The 21,435-nt window shown below is 47.3% G+C and overlaps 1 protein-coding gene across 3 annotated transcripts in view; it reads left to right on the top strand.

Annotated features, from left to right (window-relative positions):
* Positions 1-21,435, top strand: part of FGF12 (fibroblast growth factor 12) — a 288,433-nt gene that overhangs the window by 178,523 nt on the left and 88,475 nt on the right. For all 3 annotated transcript variants that reach the window (XM_064152920.1, XM_064152919.1, XM_064152921.1), the window contains 2 exons: positions 276-386; positions 16,113-16,216. In XM_064152920.1, the coding sequence (XP_064008990.1) occupies positions 276-386; positions 16,113-16,216 (215 nt within the window). The remainder of the gene's footprint in view (positions 1-275; positions 387-16,112; positions 16,217-21,435) is intronic.

The following is a 21,435-nucleotide window of genomic DNA, read 5'->3' on the forward strand; positions in this document are numbered from 1 at the left end:
TAGCTGCCAGTGAAGCAGTGTTTCCTAAGCCTCTTATTTTCTGCTGCACCAACTATGCATTGCATTTCACCTGCTCATCTGATCTCAGCTCGATTTGCCTTTTCAGCTGTGTATGTGTGAATATTTCACAGGCATGCTTCAAAGGAGTCACAGAAAGCTGCCTTACCTGCCAAGCATTTCTACCTTTACTTAGTGCTTAATGGGAGCCAAGCAAATCTGCTCTCTTGCTACTTGGTATATAGCTAATAATAATGATAATTATTATTGTTTTGCAGAACCCCAGCTGAAAGGAATTGTGACAAGGTTATTCAGCCAGCAGGAATACTTCCTGCAGATGCACCCAGATGGTACAATTGATGGGACCAAGGATGAAAACAGCGACTACAGTAAGCAAAATTAGCTTGTTTGCAACTCAGTTACAATTCAAATGCAGCACCTAGTGGGTCTCACTTCTGCAGCATTGTGTTTGAAAGGAAGCAGCCAGTGGTTTCCTGCAAGCTTTTCCCCCCCTATCTGTCCTTCCCCTATAAATGTTGCCTGTATCATTTCATATGTTTCCTCTCTGATCTTCTTCCCTCCTGCCCCGATTCTGTAGCTACCATCTGGGTGGGGTGGAGAATAAAACCCATGATTTGAGTTACTGCCAGAAGAGAAAGGAGATTATATTTATACACATGCCACGTGGGTACAAAGGATACAGGGAATTCTCTTTCCAAGGAGAAGAGGAGAAAATTATTGAAATGATTTTGCTCTGAAAAATTGAGCAAGCATCAGGAACTTCCAGGCAGGTGAAAGCCAGCTGTTCACTAAAGCCTAGTGCTTTGAGGCTAGTGTCAAAGTTGAGGCTATTGAATGACTTTCCCAAAGGAGGTCATCATCCAAAACCTCTTTCAAAGGGGCTGGGTTCAGAGTGTCCAACCAAGGACAGCAAAGTGCAGCAGATCCACGCAGGGTTTAAAAATGGTGCTCAGGTGCAGGACCCATGCTGGGCTGAACGAATGCAAAGCAGCAGCACATCTTCCTTTGACAAAAGCGTGAATTTTGTCAATAACAAAGCTCTATAAAAGGTTAGAACAAGTGCAGGATATTTTCTACTGCTTCTCATATCATAGGTGTCAGATTGATGCTTCTGAGTGGGCAGTGATAAGCTCAGATCTTTGTTGCTACAAATTACATTGACAGAGTAGGGCTCAAGTCTTGGTTTGTGTCATCCTATACTGAAGCTGCCTGTGCTGCTGCTGAAGGGACACCACATCCAGCCTGTCCAGCATGCAAGGTGTCTTCCCAGTCTACTAGACATGAACAGAAGTTCTTCTGTGTGGTAGGATTGATGAGGAGGGGTGAACCTACTGTGTTTGGTTTAATATCTAACTCAAGCTCCTAACTGGATTGAAGGTACAGATTCTTCATGCAAGCAGGCCTGGGCTGCAAGTTAGAGGTGTTTGCAGTGCTGTGGCACGTGTGGTATGACTCTAACATAATCCTGTGGAAGTGCACTCACACAAGGGTGCACAGTGGCTGCAGCCTCATGTTCATGGTGCTTGTCCCATCCCCAGACAGCTGGCAGACCACTGTGGTGGGGTCGCTGTGTGTGGTGCGGCTGCTCTGCCGCAGCTACCCTGGGGCTGTGGTCGGTGCGTGAAAGCCTGTGGGAGGATGGCAGCTGAAGCTGCAGGAGGTTAGCAAAGCCCTTGTGAAAATGACCCAAGAGGCTGCATTCTCCAGAAGCTTGGCTCGTAGCAGATGTGAATGCCAGGTTTTGGTGCCCTTTTTCCCAAATGAAATCCAACCAACTGCAGTGCCACAGCTTCTAGTGGCTGTTGGAGCGGGAAAATCTGTGGACCTGTATGCACATTTTCACTCGGGGAGACTGAGCAGGTCTGCTTCTACAAGAAGGGTTTGGCCTTGTGGTTTTCTCAGGCAGACACCAACACAAGGATGAGTTCAGTGGGCTTTAGTGAGTGAATAATGACCCAATTTTGGATCATATTAGCTGCTTTTTGTTAAAGAAGGAAGACATAGGGTGTTCTCAATCTGCAGAAAATCCCATTGGAGGCCTATTTGTCAACCACAAGGGAAGAGCTGCTGGAGATGACAGGGATTCATTACCCTCATCTGTCAGTGAGGACTGAACAACAAAGTAATGGGCTTAAATGGAAGCAGAGATGAATTTGGGTAAACAGCTGAGGAGAGTAAAATGTAAGAGCAGTTCTGCAGTATTTCAAGTGGGAGACTCAGTCATGGGAACTGAGGGAGATGAGGGAAGCTGCTGCTGGCTGCACCTTGCTGAGTTATAGGGAGCTTCCTCAATCACCTTGACTGAGGTTGGACCCCAATTGCCTGAAGAGTTCTCAATTATGTTTCCTACTACAAATGTTAGAAATCAGTTTGGAAAGATGCCAACTATTTGTGAGCTGTGTTTGTCTGCTCAGTCTTCGTAATAAGTGGGCACTTCTGGAGTGTAAAATAATCTGGTGAGATGGCAGTCCTGCTTTGGCAGCTCAGTGGGACGGGAAGCATCCAGCTGAAGTGTGCCAAGCCAATTGCTTAAAGTCATGGGGCTATGTTGGAAAGTGTAGCTGCATTGTTGAGAGAAAGTTGAAGCCAAAGAATTCCCCATCCTTGGATCTCAGGGGATATCAAGGGCGGGGGGAAGGGAAGAAATCCAATCTGATAATATCTGGTTCTTGAAAATGGAATTAAGAAAGTGCTTTATTGGTTGTGTTAAACTTCTAACCACCTGTTCTCCTTCACAAATATCCCATTTGAGTAAAAATTTAATGTTGTATGAACCTTCTTGTTATAGCTGCAAAATGGGACTCTGACTTTTTGCTTTGGAAATGCCAAAGCATCCTGGCTTTTTTTTTGTTGGTTTTTTCTATTCCTCTTAAACATTTAAATCTTTGACCAGAAGAAAAGTCAAAACTCACTCATCTAAGTGGGCAGCCTAGAGATTGACTTGATATTTTCTATTTTAAAATGCTTCTCTAGAAGCTTCTTGAACAGCCAGTCAGATGTCTGTGCAGTATTTCTGTGCAAGGGCAAAATTCATCAAAGGCTTTATAAGTAATTTCTCTGTCCCTGGAGAGGCTTTGGTTAAGTTGCATCCACTGGCAGAGAAGGAGTCTTGGTGGTCACAGCAGGATTCTTCCCACCCTGTCTGACCATTTATTCTCCACGCAGAAGCCATCATAGAATCATTCAGGTTGGAAAAGACCCCTGGAATCATCAACTGTAACCATTGTCCCAGCTCTACAAAGCTGACCACCCAAGCACCAGATCTAAACGATCTTTAGACACATCCAGGCTTTATGACTCTGCCATGTCCCTGGGCAGCCTATTCCAATATCTGACCGCTCCCTCTATGAAGATGTTTTCCCTAACGTCCAGGCTAAACCTCCCCTGTTTCAGCTTGAGGCCATTCCCTCTTGTTCTGTCTCCAATTACCTGTGAGAAGAGACCAGCACCAACCTCTCCATGACCTCCATTCAGGTAGCTATAGGCAGCAATGACATCTCCCCTCAGCTTTCTCTGTTTCACGCTAACCATCCCCAGCTCTTTTAGTCACTCCTCATCAGATTTATTCTCTAGACCCTTCCCCAGCCTCCTTGCCCTCCTCTGCACTGGCTCCAGCACCTCTCTCTCTTGTATTGAGCACAGCTATTTGTCTGTAGTGAATACAGTGTTCCATACATCACTCTGTGTTCCGTAGCCATACACTGATTATTCAAATTAGCATTGTGAAAGGAAGCTTAATTTCCACGGCATACCTCTAGGTTGGTTTACCCTGGCAAAACAAACATTCAAAATGAGATGTGCCTTGTCCCTCAGATCTGTCTGATGCAATTAAACATTCTAATAAAAATCCAGCTATTTATCTAGGAGGAACTGCTAATATTTAAGCACAGTTTTTAATTCATTATCCGGTGCCCATTTTGTGTGTGTTCTTGAGAAGCTGATGGCATTTATTTTCCACCTCCTCTCGCTTAAAGGAAAAGGGGGGAGGGAGGGGGAACCTAACCCACCCAGAAGCCAAGTTTTAATGGCATTTGGATGGGTAGACAGCCAGCTTCCTGCACACCAGCGCCTGGGACATCTGTTCCCTGCACCATACAGTTAAAAGCACCCTCTCTCTGTGTAAGCAAGGGGACAGAGTCTCTGCCTGCTTGCATTGGGGCATGTGAAGAATTTTCTTTTAGTCAGAGCACAGTCCCATAAAGTATGAGGCCCCTCTCTGTGTTCTTAGTAATGTTCACAGATTGTCAGAGGCTAGAAGGGACCACGAAAGCTCATCCAGCCCAAGCACCCTGCCAGAGCAGAATCACCTAGAGCAGATCACACAGGAACACATCCTGGCAGGTCTTGAATATCTCCAGGGAGGGAGACTCCACAATCACCCTGGGCAGCCTGTTCCAGTCTTCTGTCACCCTTACAGGGAAAAAACTCCTCATATTTTCATGGAACTTCATCAACTTCCACCCGTTGCCCCTTGTCCTATCATTTGGCATCACTGAGCAAGGTCTGGCTTCATCCTCCTGGCACTCACCTTCACATATTTATGAACAAGAATGAGATTGCCTTTCAGTCTCCTCTACTCCAAGCAGCAGAGCCCCACCTCCTTTAATCTCTCCTAAGAGAGATGTTCCATTCACTTAATCATCTTTGTGGTTCTGCACTGGACTCTCAAGCAGTTCCCTGAGGTCCTTCTTGAACTGGGAGACCCAGACCTGGACACAGTACTCCAGATGTGGCCTCACCAGGGCAGAGTAGAAGAGTAGAGGGGGAGGAGAACCTCTATTGACCTGCTAGCTACAGCCTTTCTAATACTGCCTGGAATGGCATAGGCCCTCTTGACCTCTAGAACACACTGCTGGCTCATGGTCAATCTAATGTTGTCTTTTCCTTCTGGCTCTGGTGATCTCAGATGGCCTGTCAGGGCTAACTTGCTTGCATCATTCTGGCTCTTTCCTGGGCTGAGTAGGCTAATGCCCATTCTGCATGAGAGCAGTAGGACTTGCCAGCATAGTCTGCTCCTTGTCCTAGAGCAGATTTAGATTGGATGTTAAGAACAGGTTCTGCACCATGAGGGTGGTGGAACACTGGAACAGGTTGCCTAGCAAGGTGGTTGGAGCCCATCCCTGGAGATATTCAAGGTGAGGCTTGGCAGGGCTATGGGCACCTGATCTAGTGGAGGATATCTCTGCTGACTGCAGAGGGAATTGGACTAGGTGACCTTTAGAGGTCCATTCCAACCCAGAGCATTCTCTGTGTTTATGATAGTCCTGCAGAGCACCTGAAAAATCTCATTAAATGAAGGCTGAAGGACAAGTCATCTGATGGAAACAGCCCAACATATCTGGGGTATTATCTGAGGCTCTTCAGCCTGCAAAACACAAAGGCTAAAACTGGAAACCTCTGGAGATCTCCAGTCCAAAATCTTGCTTGTAGCTGTGCTGTCTTCAGCTGTGCAAAGCCTTGTGTAGTTGTTTCACATGTCTCCAAAAGTGAGCTGCTCTGTAGTTGGTTCCAGTGCTGCATTATTCTTATTATAGGGAATTTTCTTTAAATCCAGTTGTAATCTCTTCCTAAGGCTTTTGGCTGGAGCCTTATGTCCTTTCATCATGTTCCTCTTAGAAGAGCCTGTCTCTGGCTTTCCCTACTTTGAGCTGAACAAACACAATTTCTTTGGTTCTTTTTTCAAACATCTTGCACCACAGCCCCTTGATAATCATAGCAACCTTCCTCACTAAATTCAGGATATTAAACCTCTCCATCTCACAAGATCATGGAAAACTTTGGGTTGGAAGAGACCTCCAAGATCAATCCTAAACCGTGTCCCCCAGCACCAGGTCCACAGGCTGCTGAAACACCTCCAGGCAGCCACTACACCTCCATACAGGTGACCTAGTACTGCTCTGGGCAGACCATTCTAATGTTTAAGAACACTCTCTGGGAAGAAATATTTCCTAGCATCCAGCCTGAACCTCCTCTGCTGCAGCTTGAAATCATTTCCTCATGGTGCACCAAGGCTGCTGTTGCCTATTGCATCCTCCATTAGTTCTTCCTTATTCATATGCAGCACAAATGGCTTGCTTTGGAGCAGATAATCTGGTATAAATTAGTTTAGCTGCTCTGACTTACTACTGTTTAAATCATCTGAGTGCATGGACCACATCTTGTATATAGCATTTCTTGCCTTATTCTTCCTGGTGAAGAGCCTAGAGGATAAATCTGAGGAGGAGCTGGGGCTGTTGAGTTTGAAAAGGAGGAGGCTGAGGGGAGACCTCATCACTGTCTACAGCTGCTTGAAAGGAGGTTGTGGAGAGGTTTGTGCTGGCCTCATCTCAGAGGTAATTAGTGATAGAATGAGATGGAATAGCCTCAAGCTGCCACTGTGTAGGCTTAGGCTGGATATTAGGAAAAGAGTGGCCAGGCACTGGAATGTGCTGCCCGGGGAGGTAGTGGAGTCATCAACCCTGGATGTGTTTAACAGTTGTCTGGAAGTGGTGCTTGGGGAGGTGGTTTAGGGTGTACCTCGTAGAGTAGGGATATGGTTTGGACTGGTGATCCTGAGGGGCTTTTCCAACCTGAATGTTTCTGTGGTTCTGTTGCAGTAAGTGTTAGCTAAGAAGGCATTCTTTGTTAGGCAGCTGGAGGACTGCCATAACATCACAGTGAGCAACATACTCGTGGCTAAAGGGTTTAGGACTAGAGCATGCTAAAAGTGGTATCATCAATAAGGGTTATAAGCAGGGTCAGGTGTGAATCTTATCAGTGGTTGAAAATGGCAAGATGTAATGCAGGAAAAGAGGCAAATCTTTCTCCTCTGGCCATGAAGTAAAGGATTGTTGCTGTTCTGTGCCACTGCAGATGTTACAGAAAAGGCACCACTTTGATCAGAAAAAGAGTTTTATTTAAGCATTTAAGTTTTCTGTCTTTCACATGGGCACATCCTGTGCTCAGTCCTGTTCTACCACAGCTACTCTTCTTCTCTGTCTCTACATTTACTGTTTCACATTGGCCAGCGTTTATTTTCCTGACCAAAACAAACCGAGTCCTGCTTTTGAGCTTGGTTGAGTGTGGTGGTTTTACAGCACTTAGAGTTTAGTATTTGCCCTCTAAAGCTACAGTCCCAGGCTTACTCACCATTTGGAAGCAAAATGAAATTATCATTTACAAAAGTAAGCTAAATATAACAGGTAATAAACATACAAATGCATATATACAACTGGACAATAGCCCAGCTACCCACCCTGGACACCCCTTTGGACAGAGCTCAGGGCCTCTTACCAGCTAACAGAATATCAGCTCTCTTTTCTTACCAGCAACCCAAGCAGTGATCAGCTCAGAGCAGTAAAGCAAAGTTCAGAGAGGAACAAAAAGGAGGAAAACAAGAAAAAAAGATTAAAGAACACTTTAAACTACAAATGATATAGAATTTTCTTAGACCAATGGAACAGGATAAACATATCTCTTGTTTACCCCCTGTGATAGTAGAGTCCATCCCCCTGGGCTCTTTGTGAATTCTCTAGACAACTTTGCTTCAAATTAGGACCTGAGTCTTGAACTGTAATGTTGAGGATTCCCTCCACTTCCCCAGTATTATATTCTTATAATAAAGGTTATAAGCTTTAAAATCTGTTCTGAAACAAGATGAAGTACTCACTTAGAAGTGTGGTAATAAGAATCAAGATAAAATATTCACTTGGAAGCAAAAAGTTTCAACTTCTTTAAAGGTATTTCTAGATCAGAGTATAGAAACAGCTCTGAGAATTTCCAAACTCTTCATTGAGCCAAAGCACTTTATTAATAGAGGAAGGCATTTGCTTTGTTGACAGCCAAAGTTCTGTTACCTATGTTACATGCATGCCTTCCTGCTTGCCTGCTTTGCCATAGAGGTAATAGAATCATAGAATCAACCAGGTTGGAAGAGACCTCCAAGATCATCCAGTCCAACCTAGCACCCAGCCCTATCCAATCAACCAGACCATGGCACTAAGTGCCTCAGCCAGGCTTTTCTCGAAGACCTCCAGGGACGGTGCCTCCACCACCTCCCTGGGCAGCCCATTCCAATGCCAATCACTCTCTCTGGGAAGAACTTCTTCCTAACATCCAGCCTATACCTCCCCAGGCACAACTTGAGACTGTGTCCCCTTGTTCTATTGCTGGTTACCTGGGAGAAGAGGCCACCCCCCACCTGGCTACAATGCCCCTTCAGGTAGTTGTAGACAGTAATAAGATCACCCCTGAGCCTCCTCTTCTCCAGGCTAAACAGGCCCAGCTCCCTCAACCTCTCCTCATAGGATTTGTGCTCCAGGCCCCTCACCAGCTTTGTTGCCCTTCTCTGGACACCTTCCAGCACCTCAACATCTCTCTTGAATTGAGGGGCCCAGAACTGGACACAGTACTCAAGGTGTGGTCTGAGCAGTGTTGAGTACAGGGGCAGAATAACCTCCCTTGTCCTGCTGGCCACACTGTTCCTGATGCAGGCCAGGATGCCATTGCTGCCATGGTCTGCAGGGTCTCTGGTATCTCAAGAAGTGGCAGTGGTCTTGCTGCTGTAACGCAGAGCACACCAGGATGCTTCCTGCGCTCTGTTAGCATGGTTAGGTGAGAAAAGAGAGATCCAGAGCCATGCAAGTGCTGCCAAATGGAACTTCTTGCCCGCTGATTTTGGGTGTTATCACCTCGCTGCCTAACAAATGCATCACAGGTTTTCTGTGCAAGATAAATTGGCTGTAGGAAATGAGTGATGATTCCCATTTTGTTTCATTACGAGCAGTAATATGCTCCATTTTTCAGTCGGCAGGGGGTGGAATTAAGGAAGGGATGTTGCTTGGAGACCTGTTAGATACAGAGGGCTTTAGACCTTGGTGATAGGGAGAAAGTGGTATAAATATAAGTTGGATTAGGTTAGTGAGCTTTTGGATGGTAGAACTGTGCTGGAACATGTTGCAAAACACCCTGATTTAGCTCAGGTGTTGCAGAACCCTGATTGGCTTTCAGTGGGAAACGTGGTCAAGGCCCCACAGACCAATGTGATCCAAGGCGATGCCCCCTGGCCTCCAGACGATTCAATGTGAATTATGCCAGAGACCTTTATCGATCATTTCAGCTCTCAAATACCCTCAGGGCCACAAGGCACATACACATTAGCATAATTAGCCAAGGACAACCCACTCCATCAGCATAAACCACGCCTTGTTTTTCTCAGTTACGAGGTGTCCGTTATCTATCCCTTCTGAGATAAGGTAGCCAGCAGCTGGTGGGAACCAAGGTCAGCATCTGCTTGTTGTTATCCTTCTTCACCACTCCCACATCCTTCTTTGCATTGCATTCCTACAGGAACACAGCTCTTTGATGCTGAGCAGCTGCACTGGGATGCATTTGTCTCATCTGGGGACAGTATCAGACTTGCACCATCCTTGACTCTGGTTGTTCAGACCAATAACCAGGCTGGGCTATGTTTGCTGCGTGTATCTGTTGCCATCCTCCCACAAAATCATGAACAGATTTTCATGCTTTTAAGCATCATATTCAGTAAAACACCAAAACGTGCTGAAGGCCTATGAAAGCCACTGGCAGTGGTGTTTTGCCTAATATGATGCTCAAAAGTATGAGTATGGGCTGAGAGTAGGTTTCTGTCCCAGTCTGAGGCCATGAGCTACCTGGGACTGGAGGATAGAAATGACTCTTGCCCCTTTCCAAGAGTAAGAACAGGCATACTCTGCCCTTGTCAGACCCCAGTGTACTGTGTGCAGTTCTGGAGCCCCCAACACAAGAAGGACATGGAAATGTTGGGTGAGTCCAGAGGAGGCCACCAAGATGCTCAGAGGGCTGCAGGCTGAGAGAGTTGGGGCTTTGCAGCTTGGAGAAGAGGCGGCTTTGAGGAGACCTTATAGAGGCCTTCCAGTATCTGAAGGGGGCTACAGGAAGGCTGGGGAGGGACTATTGACAAGGCCTTGTAATGGCAGGATGAGGGTTAATGGGTTTAAACTGACAGAGGGGAGAGTCAAAGTAGATGTTAGGAAAGGGTTGTTTGCAGTGAGGGTGGTGAGACACTGGCATAGGTTGCCCAGGGAGGCTGTGACTGCTCCCTCCCTGGAGGTGTTGAAGGCCAGGTTGGGTGAGGCATTGAGCGACCTGCTCTAGTGGGAGGTGTCCCTGCCTATGGCAGGGGGTTGGAGCTGGATGAGCTTTGAGCTCCCTTCCAACCTAAACTGTTCTCTGATTCTATACTGCACACTGCCTGGAAGGGTAAAGGCAGATTCTGTTTCCAAGAGCCTCTATACAAAAGGCAATCAGGTAGAGTAAGTACAAAACCCATTAGGTCCAAACTGGCCTTCCGGAATCTTCCTCCCCTTGCACCCACAGTCGGCCTGAGGGCAGGCCGAAGCCGCCCTCCCCCGCAGGGCCTGCAGGGCCTGAGCAGGCCGCATGACGCAGCTCAGTTCCCTGCCGCTCGGAGCCGTCTGCCATGAACCGTGAGGTAAGGAACCTGTGCTGCTCCCGGGGAGAAGAGGAGGGAAGTGTCAGTTGGGCACTGCCTTTGAAGCTGTGATACCGGGAGGCAGGGTAACAGTATTGCAACGTCCTGGGGCAAGCAAGTCTGACCCCCCCGGGATGGGGCCTAGGACCCCTGACACTACCACAGTGTCTTTTCACCGGGCTCCTGCTGCCTCCCTCTTAGAGACTTTGTTGAGGGGAGTTGTCCACTCTGCCTTGGGAACTGAATGAGGGGGGAAGAAAACATTGACATGGAACTGGAACTCTTGAATCCCTGTCGGGAGGTGGTGGAGTCACTGTCCCTGGAGGTCTTCAAGCAAAGCCTGGCTGAGGCACTTGGTGCCATGGTCTAGTTCTGCACTTTGGCCGCAACAACCCCAAGCAGCGCTACAGGCTGGGGACTGAGTGGCTGGAGAGCAGCCAGGAGCAAAGGGACCTGGGGGTACTGATAGAGAGTAAGCTGAAGATGAGCCAGCAGTGTGCCCAGGTGGCCAAGAGAGCCAATGGCATCCTGGCCTGCATCAGGAGCAGTGTGGCCAGCAGGACAAGGGAGGTTATTCTGCCCCTGTACTCAGCACTGGTCAGGCCACATCTTGAGTGCTGTGTCCAGTTCTGGGCCCCTCAATTCAAGAGAGATGTTGAGGTGCTGGAAGGTATCCAGAGAAGGGCAGCAAGGCTGGTGAGGGGCCTGGAACACAAATCCTATGAGGAGAGGCTGAGGGAGCTGGGGGTGTTTAGCCTGGAGAAGAGGAGGCTCAGGGGTGACCTCATTGCTGTCTACAACTACCTGAAGGGGCATTGTAGCCAGGTGGGGGGTGGCCTCTTCTCCTAGGCAACCAGCAACAGAACAAGGGGACACAGTCTCAAGTTGTGCCAGGGTAGGTATAGGCTGGATATTAGGAAGAAGTTCTTCCCAGAGAGAGTGATTTGCCATTGGAATGGGCTGCTCAGGGAGGTGGTGGAGGCACCGTCCCTGGGGGTGTTCAGGAAAGGACTGGATGAGGCACTTAGTGCCATGGTCTAGTTGATTGGATAGGGCTGGGTGATAGGTTGGACTGGATGATCTTGGAGGTCTCTTCCAACCTGGTTGATTCTATGAACCCTGAAACCAGCTCAGCCTGTTACAGGTATCTTGAGCAGAGTGACTGTCTCCAAAAGTGAGCCCTGAAGGAAGTACAGGAAAGGTGTCCACCTCTGAGCTTTGAACAAATCCACCAGGAATTCTGGTTGGACATAACCAGTTTCCCATTACCTTTTGCACACACTTGGGTCTCTGCTTTTTCCTCCCAGAAATTGTGTAAATCTTGGGTATTTGGTTTGTTTTTTGTATTCTGAACCATTGGCTGCGAGGAAAAAAAACAAGCTGCAGTTGCATTTATGTCATCTTTTTTTCTTTCCCTTCCTCACTTTATCTTGGGAAAGGCACCCAGACATTTCTACCTCCTCCCCTTTGCAGTAATTCTCAGGCTGTACGTGAGTGAGGTTCTTGGGAAGCATCATTGGTTGAGTTAAATCCATGCATTACCTTGCACGTGAGCATTGTCTCTTCAGGGTCGATGGTTGAGCTGACCTTGATTCCCTCCAGGAATTAATCCTGGAATTCCAAGATTAATACTAACCTGCCTTGAGGAGCTCTGCAGCATTTAGCCATTTTGGCCAAAGCTGCTTGGTCCTTCAGGGCTGATGCTAACTCAGCAGTGGTCCTAGGGAAGAGAAAGCTTGGAGGTGGTGCCGTGAGAAGGACTGTTTGGACCATTATGTGAAGATCTCTTTTTGCTGTGTTTGCTCCATTGTGGTGTGTCAGGCACAAAAACTTAATAAATTATCTATAAATCAGCTAGAGGATGATGCCTTTAACAGTCAGTTGGAAAACAGGAATGCTTCAGTGCCTGCTCTTAGTCATGCAGTCTTTCATCTCCACTCTGCCCATTTGCAGGTCTCCCCTGGGCTAATTTGAACATCCCAAAGTTTGAAGCTGGCTTTTGCGATTAAGTGAGTGATTTCAAAACCTGTGGGAAATGCTTCCTGAGAGTGGAAGGGCCTGTCTGACCTCCTGATCAGGGAGACAGGGTAAAAGACTCTCGTTTCAGGGTAGCTGTGCAGGGAAGAGACCTTTCAGTGTGCACTTAAGATTCTGCCTGATCCTATTGCCCATCTTTCCATATCCTGAATTCCCTGGGACAGGTTTGGTTACCTCTCTGTAAGCCAAAGCACAAGGTGTGCTGCAACGTCTGGATACTCTGGTCCTATAAAGCTCAGTGGAAGCAAAGATGGCTTTGGTGCTTGGGCATTGGTGCTCAGTCTGTTAGTGCTGACAGTCCTCTCCTCTTTAAGCCTGGCATTGCATTAGTGTGCATTAATTCCCCTATGCTTGTGGGACAGGTATTTCAGTGAGATACAGGATCTGTTTGGAATCTGGCAATAAAGGCAATTAATTAGGGGGAAGTGGTTGCAATGCTTTTATCAATAAGATTGCAGGAAAAAAAGGAACCTCTTAGCACCAGCAATCTAAGAGATTCCTGGAATGCAGTGATGAAATCTTCCTCCTTCAGGTAGTAGAGGGACCTCCAAGAAAAGGTGCTGTGCTAGACCTAGTCCTCACCAACAAGGAGGGGTTGGTGAGTGAAATGAAGCTGAAGGGTAGCCTTGGCTGCAGTCAGTGACCATGAAATGGTAGAGTTTAAGATTCTCAAGGCATCGAGGAGGGTGCATAGCAAACTCACAGCTATGGACTTCAAAAGAGCAGGCTTCAACCTCTTCAGGGACCTCCATGACAGGGTGCCATGGGGAAAAAACTCTGGAAGGAAGGGGGGGGCCCAGGAAAGCTGGTCAGTGTTCGAGGGTCACCTCCTCTGGGCCCAGGAGTAATGCATCTCAAAAAAGAGGAGGGCAGATAAGAATGCCAAGAGGCCTGCATGGATGAATAGAGGGCTTCTGGACACACTTAGATGCAAGAAGAAAGCCTACAGAGAATGGAAGAAATGACAGGAAACCTGGGATGAATACAAGGGAATTGTCTGTGCAGCCAGAGCTCAGCTTAGGAAAGGTAAAGCACAGCTGGAATTACATCTGGCTAGGGATATTAAGGGGAAAAAGAAGAACTTCTTCAGGTATATTAGTGAGAAAAGGAGGACTAGGGAGAGTATGAAACCCTTCCAGAAGGGAAATGGAGAGCTGGTGACAAAGGACATGGATAAGGCTGAGGTGCTCAATGGCTTCTTTGCCTCAGTCTTCAACAGCAAGGGCTCCAACCACGATGTCCAAGTCCCAGAGGGCAAAAGTAGGGATGGAGAGAAGGAAGATCTGCCCACTACAATTGAAGATCATGTTGGTGAGCACCTAAGGAATCTGAATGTGCACAAGCCCATGGAGCCTGACAAGATCCACCCACAGGTCCTGAGGGAAATGGCAGGTGAAGTTGCTAAACCACTGCCCATCACATTTGAAAGGTCCTGGCAGACTGGTGAAGTTTTGCTGACTGGACAAGGGCAGACATAAGGCACATCTACAAGAAGGGGAAAAAAAGGATGACCCCAGGAACTACAGAGCAGTCAGTCTCACTTCTGTGCCTGGCAAGATCATGGAGCAGATCCTCCTGAAGGCTCTCCTAAGGCAAGTGGAAAACAAAGCAGAGGTGATTGGTGGTACCCAGCAATGGCTTCACCAAGGGCAAACCATGCCTGACAAATTTTGTGGCTTTTTGTGATGAAGTGACAGCAAGAGTGGACAAGGGAAGGGCAACTGACATCATCTACCTGGACGTGAGGCATTTGATCCTGTCCCACATGACAACCTGGCCACCAAACTGGAAACACACAGCCTGGATGGGTGGAGCACTGCTGGATAAGGAATTGGCTGGATGGTGGCAGGCAGAGAGTGGTGATCAATGGCACAATGTCCACCTGGAGACCAATGACAAGTGGCGTTCCTCAGGGGTCAGTGCTGGCACCAGTGCTGTTGAACATCTTTGTCAGTGATATGGGCAGAGGAATCGAGTGCACCCTCAGCAGGTTTGCAGGTGGCACCAAGCTGTGTGGCACAGTCCACTTGTTGGAGGGAAGGGATCTGTCCAGAGGGACCTGGGCAGGCTGGAGAGGTGAGCCTAGGCCAACCTCATGACATCCAACAAGGCCAAGTGTAAGGTCCCACACCCGGGGCTCTGCAGCCTGGAGAAGGCTTTGACGAGAGCTTTTAGTGGCCTTCTAGTATCTGAATGGGGCTTACAAGGAGTCTGGGGAAGGAATATTTACAAGGCCTTGTAATGACAGGACAAAGGGTAATGAGTTTAAACTGGCAGAGGGGAGAGTCAAACTAGAGTCAAAAGGGCTCTTTACAGTGAGGGTGGTGAGACACTGGCACAGGTTGCCCAGGGAGGTTGTGGCTGCTCCCTCCCTGGAGGTGTTCGAGGCCAGGTTGGATGAGGCCTTGAGCGAACTGTTCTAGTGGGAGGTGTCCCTGCCTATGGCAGGGGATTGGAACTGGATGAGCTTTGGGTTCCCTTCCAACCTGAACCATTCTGTGATTCTATTTAAATCACTGGTACTGTAGCAGTGTAAAACCGAGGTGAATGCTCAGTCAGGCTGTGCAAGTCCAACTGGGTGGGACTTGGAGAGCAAATCTTGAAAGAAACAGATGTAAGACACCTCCACGAATGACCTCTGAAGCATTTATGGGCACCTTCAAATGTCTCTGCTTTAAAATCTTGCCTCTTGAACAAGAGAACACAGCCTCAAGCTGCACCAGGTTTGGGCCAGACGTTAGGAAGAAGTTCTTCACAGCATGAGTGATTAGCATTGGAATGGGCTGCCCGGGGAGATGGTGGAGTCGCCATCCCTGGAGGTGTTTAAAAGGAGGCTGGATGAGGCACTTGGTGCCTTGGTCTAATTAATTAGAACATGTAAGGTGATAGGGTGGACTTGATAATCTCAAAGGTCTTTTCCAGCCTGGTTAATGCTGTGGTGTTCCTGCCCCCCAACAAATTCAGGTGTTGAAACGTCCTCTCTAGCATCTTGTGCTGCTTCTAAGTGAGGAGCAGGGCTTGCATTCTGGAGTGGAGAACTTTCTCTTCCTGGGTTTCTTCATTCTCTTGACAGCAAGGATCACAGGGCAGACACAGAGTCAAGCTAATTTGCATCCTTCTGGCCGTGGCTGCTATCCATAGACTCTTTTAGCATATGGCAAATGCAAGAAAGTGTGACTGGGCTTAAAACTGTTTCAGAATGAGCTAAGCTGTTGTGTTGTTGAATTTGCCGTGGGCAAAGATGGGTGCATGTGCAGTTACCGCAGTTCAGCTGTCCTGTGGAAAGCTGTTGAGAAGTGCTAGCCTGAGTGCACACAGGAGCCCTTGGTATTGCAGAGACGGTGATCAGACAGACTGATGGGTGCATTCAAGCTGCTGGGAGACAGCCACGTTTAGTGCTCCTCAAAATTTCCTTTCAACCTTGGCCCCACACCTGCAGGCATTTCCTGTAGCTGGAAGCAGAGACTTTAATTCTAGTCCAATATCTTTTAATAAGAGTCAAGAGTGGGGTGGGCTGGCTGGGGGACAGAAAGCAGCACTGCAGGGTGCTGCCTCCATAACCTTTGTTTTTCTTTGCCTTCCACAGCCCTTTTCAATCTAATTCCTGTGGGTCTTCGCGTGGTGGCAATCCAAGGGGTGAAGGCAGGTTTGTACGTTGCCATGAACGCTGAGGGATATCTCTACAGCTCAGTAAGTACTTTGCACTGTTGGGTTGCTGGAGTGGTTTGGTTTTGGGGGGGGAGGAAGAGGCTGTGCTGAGACTTGCAAATTTTTGTTTGAAAATGGTCACCCATGAGCAAACTTCTAAAAAGAAGAACAGAGGAGAGATACTGCAGGTCCATCCAATGTTCACTTTAAAATGTCTCCACAGAGACTTGTGGCAATGTCTCCTGACCTGTGGAGATACTCTTTGTGCTCCTTTGAGTAGCTACTTAACGTAGGTCACGTTGTAGAGGAACTCCTGTGGTTGGCTGGCTGTATTCTGGTTTCATGTTTGTGAAATGACATGGGCTGAGTGGAATTCCTTCTGAATTGTGCCTGGATGAACGATCTCCAGAGATGGTGTCCCAATGGATGCTACTCTTCTGACTGCAGAAGAACTCCACAGCAACACCCTGACTTCATTAACATGGTTCTGGACTGTTCTGTTGGCAGGGTGATTCAGCGGAACAGAATCTCCCTCTATTTGTGTGGTTTTTTAATGCACATAAAAGATAAGTGAGGCATTTTTTACTGACTAATTCCCCTATAACTTTCTTAGATGGCATGAAAGGGCATGAGGTTATTCATAAGATTCTCATTTGAAGTAATTGATTTTTCACAGTGAATAATTGATTCAGTGATTTATTAAATATGGCAGCCCTTTGCCAGGATATTTTATGCTTCAAATAACTTTGCTCTAGTTCTACATAGTAAAAAGTGATGCTTAGTAATAACACTTCTCATTTCCGTAGTTAGGATAGCTTTAAAGTGTATAGCTGAGATTCTAATCTCATCTGCCTTTGTGTAAATTTACAGTGCAGCAATTCTGCTCTTGTCTAGGCATTTACTTTGCTTGAAAAACATGCATGAGAATGGAGATAAGACCACTGACAGGACAACAGTTTGAGTTGCTCCCATGCAATTTGTTCCTCTTACTATCTCTCTGTTCCTGGTCGGCTTTAGACTGTCTGTGTGGTTGAGACTTGCCCCTTTCACTTGGGAAGTAACAAAGCTCTGTCTCCCCAGCAACTCTGGGTAGAAGACAGCAAGTGGATGTGTTAGTATGCCTGGCAAGGTAGGTCTTAAAACTGGCTGCTTGTCAAGAAGAGACAGAGAGATCAATCTGGATCTCTGTGGATGCCAGACGCTTCCTGTTCTTTCATAGCCCAGTAAACATAAATGACTGCTTCTAAATAAATTACATCGGTTTGCTAACAATGGAAGCTTCCTCTTTTTGTAAGCTGTCAGAGTCCTTAAGGTAATACTAAGCTTGGTGTGGGAGTGAGTTCTCATGCCTGCTTCCCTGTAGGCTCAGAGTCTCAGAACTGATGTCCTGCCCTGTCTTTGCAGCGCTGGACATAAAGGGTCCTGTGATGTGGCTTGGTGTGCCACTGCTGTCCTGTAAATGAGTATGTGTGTGTCACAGAGCTGCATCCAGTCCTAAAGGGGTCTTTTGAGAGCAGTGAGAGGCCAGCGTTTGCTGAACAAATTGTGCAAAGGGAAAGGTGTGGGGCTCAGGCAGAAGAAGAGATACAGCACGTGGGGAGCATTGTGTTTGACAACTGAGATTAGAGGCAGTGCAGAGGAAAAGCATCTCTGTGTAGTGGTAGTGAGAAGATACAAAGGGTAGTAAGGGCATAGCAAGAGAAGGGAGGTGGCAGGAGGGCCATGTGTCTGGAGGACACATCTGGTAGTCATATTAAGTGTACCAAAAGGCACCAGATCGTAGATGGATTCAAATGAGGGTGGTTTAATGGGGCCTGCTTATTCTCAACAAGTCTGTCTTAAGTAGGAAGGTTACTCATGGAAAGCTATGAATGCAGCATGATGGCTGGTGGTTACTGAGGTCTGCTCATTACATGCAGCAGCTTGCTGGCATTCAGCTCCGTCTGGACAAGTAAGGGTTAAACTGCACATTTCATCAACTGCATCTTTTCTTGATGCAATGTTTCCACTCATAGTAAAGGGATGTTACTGGCCCATCTTTGGTCTAGACCAGGGGTCCTCAAACTACAGCACACAGGCTGGATACAGTCCCCCAGGGTCCTCAGTCTGGCCTGCCGGTATTTACAGACCCTCCCACTGGGGGCTGGGGGTCGAACCAAGCAGCCACTTCCTGCCACTTAATCTGCTCTCCAGCCTCCGCAGCCCCCAAGCACCCGCCGGGACTGGGCTGGAACCAAACTAAACTATAGTCCGGCCCCTGACAGGGTCTGAGGGACAGTGAACTGGCCCCCTGTTTAAACAGTTTGAGCACCCCTGGTCTAGACAGTATTTTCTTCTTGTATTGACTGGTGGCACTGTCCCTGTCTTACTGCAGTAAACCATTTAATTCTCTGTGGTTTGAAGCAGACCCCAAGGCAAGAGAAAGGGAAGTTTGTGGGTAAAGCCTGTTAAGAGCAGAGAGTGTGAATCAAGCCATTCACAGCATCAAAGACAAGGGATGTGACCTGGGGTCCTATAAAAGAAGAGGGTATGGCTGAGAAGAACTCCTCCTGTTCAAGCAGTCTCGTTTTGCATTCTGCAGCTTTTCTTGTGGGGCCAGGATCCCACTCCAAGCCAACATTTGGCACAGCTCTGTCAGTCTCACAGACTGTGCTGTGCCTCTCATAAACTGTCTGTTCCTCTCTGTGGGGCAAGCAGGGTCCCCCACCTGAACCTGCCTGCTGCCTGTACCAAAGGACACGGCATCCCTGTTCCTTTGCTTAGCAGACCCCAAACTACAGATTTGCTTTGTCTTGAGCCTATTACCTTTGGTATTATGGCTGTAGCTATTTTTTCACTGTCCTCTTCTGAGGGATTTCTGGAGGAAAAAAAAAGGTCAATATTCCCCATAGATGTTGCTCACTCACGCAGATCCACTGATAAATGAACTTGTTTTGCTGCTTGGCTGCCTCCTCTGCTGTCTGTCCCAGGCATAGTGCTGCTAAGACTTCCTTAGAACACCTTTAAACCCAAGACAGCTTTCAGACCAATTGCAGCTGTTCAGGGAAGTAGGTGTTGTTTTGTGTTGGATTTTTTTTCTCCCCTTGAGTCTAGATTGTAGCTGTAACCAAGCACATCATTGCTGTGGGTTTGTTTTAGTTTTGTGTGGGTTGGTGCTGTTTAGTTTGTGTGTGTGTCAGCTGATGCTTTGGCTGACATCATCTGCCCTGGATCAAGCCAGAGGCTGTTACCAGCCTGGGCTCAGAGATGGTGTGTGCCAGCTTCTGAGTCTGAGCCAATGGGCTGTTGAATGAATGGGTTTAGAATAACCACTAGCCTTTGGATAAAGTCTTCCTGGTGCCAGTCAGCCCAAAAGCAGGGCCAAGTGGGGTCCTCTAAAGCTATACATGGTGAGAAGGCTTATTGCAGAAACATGTAAGAACCTCCTATGTGCTCAGCCATTTTGATGCCTTCAGCAATGAGTTTCCTCATCCCTTCTGCTTGCAAGGGATGGGTAGGGACAGTGTGGGGCTGGGCTGCTGGATTGAAGCTAACCATAGCCAACTTCTGAATGTCTTAGATGCATTGGGAAGCAGTTATGACTTTTGTGCATCACAGAATCACTGAGGCTGGAAAAGACCCTTGAGATCATCTAGTCCAGCCTGTAACTCACCATTAGGACATCAGCTAAACTGTACTGCATCCAGTCTTTCCTTAAAGACCTCCAGGGTGGTGACTCCACCACCTCACTGGGCATTCCAGTCCTAGTGACCCCTTCAATGAGGAAGTGCTTCCTAATATCCAGCCTTAACCTCCTCTGGTGTAGCTTCAGGCCATGCCCTCTTGTCCTCTCACTAGTTGCTTGGGAAAGGAGCCTGCCCCTAACCTTACTACACCTACCCTTCATGTGGTTGTAGAGAGTGATCAGGTCTCCTCTTCTCCAGGCTGAACACTCCCAGCTCCCTCAGCCTCTCCTAATAAGACTTTCCCTCCAGCCCCCTCCCCATTCTCATCATTCTCCTCTGGACCCACTCTATCTCCTTGATAACCTCATTGTTTACTTACATAAGATACCTGAACATTTATTTTATTTTTTAGTTATTGCTACCTCTGAGGTCTGCTGAGGAATTAGGTGCTTAGGAGGAAAGAAAATCAGGTCTTGGTCTGAGACACCTGGCTTTGCAGACAGTAGAATGCAAGACACTGTCTTCATAACAAGCTTGCAGAGTCACTGATGTGTTCCCATTTTGATTTCTTGTGATGTAGAGCAGTTGTAAATTTCCCCAAAGTTTTTTAACAGTACCTGCTCTGGGGAGTGCCCTGAGGATTTGCTGTTAGCATTTTATGCCAAAATAAAAATCCAGAGAGTGAATGAAGGGCAGAGGGTGTTGCTTGTGCCGTCTCAGTGATTGGAAAGCTCAGCCCCAAAGCTGGTTTTTGCAGAGGAGAAGGAAGCGCAGAACTAAGAGGCACGTCTTGCTCCAGTGAGTTTACAGCCTAATCATAATGAGAGAAGAAACAGAACATGCTCTGCTGTCTCTGGCTGGAGTTAAAATTTCCACCACCAAATTATTTCCCACTCTGATGAACCTTTCTTGGTGAAGTTTCTTCAGCATCCAGCTCTCTCTGCTGCAGCAACTCACAGGGGCAGGGGCTAGGGAGTGCCTGCAAAGTCTTCTGCTTGAGAGGCAAACCTGGATCTCCTGGAGCAGGTGCCCATTATGGGGTTATAGAGCTTCCACAAGCCCACCTAATCACTCCGAGTCGACTGAAATTGCAGCTCTCAATACGATGAAATGCATAATTCAGTGGCGTTACAGCTGGGCTTGGTTTTGCCCCAAGTGCATAACACTTCTCTTCTGAAATGCACTGCTCTCAGATATTCCTTCTTGTTTAACTGGAGTTCTAATTAGTTTTGAAATGGCAAATGGTGATACATAATTTATTGCAAAGACTGAGAAAACCCTAGCAGAGAGACAGAATGTTGGGGGGGGGGGGGTGGGAAGGGGGAAATGGGTCGCTTAGAGAGCTCACTATGGTTTTACAGTGCGAACCTGTGAGTTGGAAATTAGAGCTTGAATCACTTCAAAGATTCTTGCTAATAAGGGAATGATTATGCACAATAATAAAAAAAAAGAATCTAAACAGCATTGAAAAAACCCCAGCTCACGTTAAGAGCTCCCTGTGTCTTTGCAGCTTCTTTTTCTCTGCTTTATCATTTTGCATAATAAACATGGCTTGCATAATAATAAACAAGCATCTGGGGAAGTATGTTTATTAAC

The sequence above is a fragment of the Pogoniulus pusillus genome, chromosome 13 (genome assembly GCF_015220805.1).
Source record: "Pogoniulus pusillus isolate bPogPus1 chromosome 13, bPogPus1.pri, whole genome shotgun sequence".
Taxonomy (NCBI): Eukaryota; Metazoa; Chordata; class Aves; order Piciformes; family Lybiidae; genus Pogoniulus; species Pogoniulus pusillus.